The sequence below is a fragment of the Onychomys torridus genome, chromosome 4, assembly GCF_903995425.1.
Source record: "Onychomys torridus chromosome 4, mOncTor1.1, whole genome shotgun sequence".
In the NCBI taxonomy this organism is placed as follows: Eukaryota; Metazoa; Chordata; class Mammalia; order Rodentia; family Cricetidae; genus Onychomys; species Onychomys torridus.
The window spans coordinates 63,499,571-63,506,610 of record NC_050446.1 but is presented as its reverse complement, the minus strand read 5'-3'; the positions used below and the strand labels follow the sequence as shown (position 1 = coordinate 63,506,610).

The window sequence follows — 7,040 nt, the reverse complement described above, 5'->3', positions numbered from 1 at the left end:
AGATACTTTGCTCATAAATACTAGAAGGTTTTAGTAGTTATTTTGACTAGGAATATGGTTCTCATTTCAAAATTCACATTTTTTATAAAAAATTGATTTTTAGGAATAATTTCAAGTATATTTAAATGTGAAGTATACTGAGAACTTCAATATCTTGCCATTTAGTTTCATGAACTTAAAAATTTATATTGCTTTAAAGGTTTTTCTGTCAAGGTAGTCTATTTTAGGGAAACTGACATGTACAGCTTGATATTTGTCAAGAATGCTTTCTTGATTCCAGAGCTTATTAATTGTTATGTCAGATAAATTATTAAAATTAAATAATATAATCTTAATTGAAGATTGAAGTATGTATTTTGGGGGACAATAATAAATTAGATATAAAATAATGTTCTGCACAATAAATGTACTTTGAACATATATATAAGTAAATACATATATTTAATTTTTAAGATGTTTTCTAAGAAAATGGACAAGAAAAACTGCTCCTCTGTGGATGAATTCATTTTCTTGGGAATTACCAATAGCTCTGACATGAAAATAGCCCTTTTCATCACATTCCTACTTGTTTATTTCATTAATCTTCTGGCCAATCTTGGGATGATCATTTTAATTAGAGTGGAGTCTCAGCTCCACACACCCATGTACTTCTTCCTCAGCCACCTCTCTTTCTGTGACCTCTGCTATTCCACAGCAATTGGACCCAAGATGCTAGTGGATCTTTTAGCTGAGGAAAAATCAATTCCTATTATTGGTTGTGCTCTGCAGTTCTTGACATTCTGTGTCTTTGCAGATTCTGAGTGTCTATTGCTAGCAGTGATGGCCTATGATAGGTACCAGGCTATCAGCAACCCCTTGCTTTACACAGCAAACATGTCAAACAGGCTGTGCTCCCTGCTTGTAGCTGGGGTTTACCTGGTGGGAACAGCAGATGGTTTGATACATACAACCCTGACCTTCCGCCTATGTTTCTGTGGATCCAATGAGATCAACCATTTCTTCTGTGATGTTCCTCCTCTTCTATTAATATCTTGCTCAAATACAGAGGCCAACGAGTTAGCAATATTTACAATTTTTGGGTTTATTGAGTTGAGTACCATTTCAGGAGTTCTTGTCTCTTATTGCTACATCATCTCATCAGTCTTTAAGATCAGCTCTGCTGAGGGGAGATTCAAAGCTTTCTCCACCTGTGCCTCCCACTTGACTGCAGTTGCAATTTTCCAGGGTACTATGCTTTTCATGTATTTTCGGCCAAGTTCGTCCTACTCTTTAGATCAAGACAAAATGACATCACTATTTTACACTTTGGTGATTCCCATGCTGAACCCTCTGATTTACAGCCTGAGGAACAAGGATGTGAAAAAGGCTCTGGAGAAACTGAACAATAAAAGGTGATGGACAATTTCTCATATAATCTGTACATTATTACTTTTAATTCAATCTTCATTGTACATATAAAAGATATTGTATCACTACAAATTTACTAAAATATATTACTGTTTCACAACTAATTTTAAGAAATCACTGTTCATATCTATGCTTAACTTTCCCAAATACTTTATTCTATTCTCTGTCTGTGGAAATTTTCCTAACAATTTCAATTATACTCAAGTTGTATGTGTCCATCCTTTCACTCAATGTCAATTTAAACTTGGTATGGGGAATATTTATTCATTGCTTTTTACACATTTAAATGGTTTTCAAGGAAAATTTAAAAATTTAACCAGAGGTGAGTATTATATATAGATGAAATATGGACAATTACTGTATACTTATAAATTATGTAGACTTTGTTACCATTCTAGAGTCAGTGGGACCTGAGAGAATAGAGCCAATCAATGAGGAGAACTAAATCTCATGCAATAGTCAACTTTTCAGAGCATCAAAGAATTTATACTATAAGTATTAATAAAATCACAGGAGTAAGGTTTTCATGAGTTCAAATTGGGTATGTACACAAGACCAAGCAATATATGGCAAAAACATGTTTTTCAATAGAGGCATTAAAGGATAATTTAAACAGTTGAGTAACAGCAGCAAGCAATAATGAGTAATCTGAAATAAACTCACCCCTATCTGCCACACTTTTGGAAGAGTACTAAAACATGTTCAAATAACAATTTTGTGCTTTGAAGAAACTGAGGTCACAAGTGTGGGAAGAGAGAGAGAGAGAGAGAATGGTGAGCAGAGCCCACCTTTTAAAGGGAGCTTGGTACATGCAAAAATGGGCTACAGAAATGGGGCTATGTAGGATGGTGTTGCCAGGACCCTGAGGGGGCCAAAATACTGCCTGATTACTAGCAAGGTTCACAATGGGCCAGCCAGGTAATGCTTAAATGCTAGCATTCCTCCCTTTTCATTTATTATAAAAAGGTGAGTTATGGATTGCAAGTGAAGTGAGAATAAGGGGTACCAAGATCTCTAGACAGCTTCCTGCTGACTTGGGATGAAGTGGAGAGGGGGATGGTCATGCACAGTGAGAGGTGTGAGTGAAGAAACATTCAGTTAGCTGTCATCCTGGAGACCTCAGGCATCTGTTCCTCAAGGGAGCTGAGAAGGCAGGTTGCTAGAAGAAAAATAGATTGTTATCATTGGCCCCATGACGAGGCTAACCATGGGAAGAGTAACAACTGCCAGAAAGAATGGAATGGAGAAGTGCCTTGGTTGTACAGAATAGGCAAGGCTGAATGACCCAGACAAAAGAGCATATCTGCTCTTGAATCTAAAGAGTTCATACTAGATGTTCCAGGATCTCAGGGGATAGCACACAAAATTAAGGGATGATGTGTTCCAGGAGTAAAGGAGTTATCACATCTGCTTTTTCTTTGGGGTGGCAAATGTCTCTATCCATCCTGTAAGAGTGACAACAAGTTAGGAGATAACAACATTTTCATGAGTGGGCATATGGGTGAAGTTAACCTGCCAGTGTGTGCCCTGTTGTCATCCTCAGAGCTGGTACAGGGGCTGGCATATCTGGAGGATCCCCCCATGGGTTGGCCTTGGCAGGAGTCTGGCAGAAGGAGTGGACCTGTGCAGGAACCTGCAAGTGTCTAAACAGCTGGAACAGATTTATATATTGGTGTCACAGCAAAAGGCTACAAATTTAAGGACGCCTGAAAACTTTGTAGTCAGTGCTCTATCAGTTTATCAGAACTGCATTTATCAGTGCTAAAATGTTGAACCTCTGAAGTTACATCTGAAACCCGTTTTTCCTGTAACATGAAGTCTTTGGATAGGGCATACTTGTCTGTACTTTTAACATGAAACTTACTAATGAGCTACCAAGGTGCTTGTAGCCTTGGGGTTGGAGGGGAGAGCTGTAAAACTGACAAGTCCATTAATACCCTGGTCATCAAACACTATCAGATCTGAGAAGGATAAGTAAATAAACAGATGGAAGAAACTTTTCCAGCTACCTAGGCAGTCTCAAGTTTCTCCATGGTTGTTATGGGGGCACAAGTCCCAGAAACAGTGCTTGCTTTTAGTTGCTAAGTCTAGAGGATCTGATAGATATTTTTGTGGAGTAGGAATTTGGGGAAACTTACTCACTTTGACTTCACAGCATGGGGTAATCAATCCTCCAGTGTCCTCTTATCCAGTGTGGGCAGGATCTAGGCAGTGGTTGAGGTAAAAGGCAGGTTTTTTTTTTCTTTTCTTTTCTTTTTTTTTTCTCAAAGGCTAGTATTGCCACATCTAAAGCATACCTCTAGGTGGGAGCTCTGGCCATGCATTTTTTTGGAGCAGACACAGGATGCTGCCAGGATCTGGCATGTCTCTCTATCATAAAAAAGCTTTTTGTATTAAATTCTCAGATCTCTAAAGGTACTTAAGGATTGGGGGAACAAAATATGTTAGGTATAACTTAATTAAACAAATGTTGAGGTTCAATAAGTTAAACTGGACATACATTTTCCCCAGCCAGTTACAGCTTACCAATATTAGTAAAATAAAGGTTAGGCATATATTCTTAAAATGGTCTCTGTTAACCTGGCTAGAACTTAGATAAGGACCGACCCTTTGTTAGACTGTTTTGTTATCATCAAATAGTAGTATCTCATTCTCTTCTGTTTAGCTGTGGTCCTAAGATATATAAGGCAAAACCAAGTTTTAACATTGCAAGCAATTTAGTTTCAGTAACAGTGGGCTTATTCTTAGGTTACAAAATTTGGCTGCCAGCAAGATTCATCCCTGTTCATGAATGCAGAGGTACAGCTTTAATATCTCAGTAACCAGAATTGTTTTCAATTGTATCTTTTATAAACCTTGTTTTTAGGGCAGGACAGGAATTATCACATAGAAATCTATCCAATCAAAAATAATTTGGAGACCTGATGTCTCCTAGTGGATCCATCACCCTTGCTAAAAATGGCAGTGAGATCATGACTCTCTTTTTAACCTTTGTCAAGATGGTGACTGCCCACATGGTTACCCTTCTCAAAGATGGCAGTGAAGTTATATGACCTGTCAGTCTTTGACCTTAGCCAAGATGGTGCCTGCCTACATGATTATTCTCACCATGGCAGACTACATGGTATTTTCCAGAGCAGTTTAAATCTAGAGTTACAAGGTTTTAGGTCTTGAAATCATACCCAATTTCTTAGCTTTTTTTTTTTTTCATAATAAGGTAAATAAATTTCTCACAAAATCTGAGATTATGCAGCTAGTGCACATAGCTATTAGCTAGACACATGCAGAACTCAAAATATCAGGCATTTAAAAACAAACCAAGAATACTGTCACCACATTCAGACGTTACAACAGAAAGACAAACAAAAGTTTTTCCAGGGAACTGTGTCAGCTGACCAACTCCTAAAATCAGAGTTTACATTATAAAGCAGCATGTAAGAGAATGTAAGACTGAAAGAAATTTCCTAACCAAGGGGGCAGAGGCAGTGGTGCCAATTTTCTAGCCAAGGTGGTGGAGGCAGTGGTGCCAGATGCTGCTTGTATTAGGCCATCCCACTGAGGGTGGCTGGGCATTGTCAGTCTAGGTGCAAATGGCAGCGCCTCATGCACCAGAGCACTAAGAAGGTGTTTCAAAAGAAAGTGGGAAACACAGTAGCAGGGAAGACAGTTGGTAAAGAGAGACTCCCTGGCCTCCAGTGGCAGTGGCAGCAGGATGGAGGGAGTGAGGGAGCAAACAGAGACAGAGCAAATAGAAGAAGGAGACATTTTGAGCAAAAGCATGAGATGCCAGCAGGCACAGAATCAGGGAGCAAGAGATAAGGAAGGCATCCTGTAGTCCAGAGCCAAATCCATGGGTCTCCCAGGCTGCTGGGAGAGGAGATCAAACAGGACAGACAAACAAGTCAAACAGAAAGGAGGGAGTGATGGGAGCACATAGTCCAAGAATCCCAAGAGGAAGCTTGAAAGTAGGGTATACCTTTCCATCTATTGGATCGCTGGTAGAAGTTACAATGGTCCTGTGAAATATTGGGATATGAGGTGCTGGTAAACATACATTTGGGTTGATATGGATAAGTTTAACCCTTTAAGCCAGGTGATAGGTATGGTGGTGGGTGCATTTTGCATGAGTGAGATAGAGAAATATGGTCCAATAGGCTGGAATCTCTAGCATCCCAGAAATTCACAAGGACCAATGAGGCGGCACACGATAATCAGTGGATTGTCATCCAAAGAATATGTACCAATGGACACCTGGGTTCAAGAGATAAAAAGGCACAAACTGCCCACTCTGTCATCACTTTGAGAGCAGGGGCTGATGGGCTAAGAGCCCGAGTGAGTCATAGCTGCCTGGTGTGTCAGGGTCCTGAACTGTTATTCCCTTTGTGGGAATGGTCAAGTAGGCACAGAGTCAACAACACAGACACTGGGAGGATGTTGACACAACAAGCTCAGTTTATTCAGGAAGAGACAAGCCTTATATACCCTGCACCCCACCCAAGGGGGAGGTGTCATGAATATGCATCTGCTGGTATAACATGGCTGCCTCTCATTGGTCCAGGTCATCTCTAGATCATGTCACAGCTGCTGTTGCTAGGGCCCTTAGGCAGACCCAGGTTGGCTTTCAGTGAGTATCTTTTTACTGCTTTGGGCTGTCTGGCCTTCAAGCATAGAGCTAAGTCATCCCATAGCCTAGTACCAGGACTTCAAGACAAGCCAGAAGGCAAGGACTGTGCTTGAGAAATGAAGCTTCATATCCAAGGAACTGGCCAGGGGTATTAAAGGAAGAGCTTACAGATCATGCCAGTGCTGGATAAAGGGGCCAGCTCTTAGAAAAGTGCTGGTGAAAGTTCCAGTGTCCTGGCCTGCCTTGGACTGCTGCTTGGCAGGAAGGAGCACTAGGAGGGCCTGCTGAGTCATGTGGCACCAAATGTTGTATTTTAAAAATGGCATGATGTGGTCTTGGCAGGTGGGAGTCATTGGGCCAATATACTGCCTGCTTACTGGCAAGGATCCCAAGGGGTTGGCCAGGTAATGATTAAATGCTAACAATATCTTTGACTTATTTTCTTGGAGTATTCTCACAACCACTTAGACTTCACCTCATATGACTTAATTTCTGGACCATATTCCAACAAAACTTCATGGCAATCTTGAGCTTATAGCCTTTTGAATCAGTTCCAGACAGATTGTCTTATCCAGTTTTAGGATAACGTCTTTCTGTAAGGTAGATATTCTGTTTCTATAAATAAATGATGTTCATAGAGGGGAAGAAAATGTCTATGTATTAATATTTATAATTAGAGAGGTCAAGATGTAGGGAGGCCTATATTTGGAAGATCAACCATGTTGACTAAAACAAGTACCTGATTTTGGCAATATATAACTGGGTAGTAGAACTGCCAATTCTTCCATCATTTCCTTCATTGGCTTTTAATTTATAATTATTTCTTTCTCAGCCCTAGTTAAATAATTCTCTTCAGTTGTTTCCTTTACATATTAATTAATTTGTACCTATTTCTTGAATTGTTACATGCAATGAGACAATATAAGCATATATTTCCTCAAATAATAGATCATCTCAGTTATGAGAACCTTAGTATCATAGGTGGGAAACATTGTGATACAGCAAAAAA

At 39.7% G+C, this 7,040-nt stretch overlaps 1 protein-coding gene across 1 annotated transcript; it reads left to right on the top strand.

Moving 5' to 3' along the window:
• The first annotated feature begins 468 nt into the window (after window positions 1–468).
• LOC118582770 (olfactory receptor 5W2-like) lies at window positions 469–1,395 on the top strand. Its single transcript, XM_036185865.1, has one exon. It carries the CDS (start codon window positions 469–471, stop codon window positions 1,393–1,395), a length of 927 nt encoding a protein of 308 aa, XP_036041758.1.
• Window positions 1,396–7,040: the final 5,645 nt, after the last annotated feature.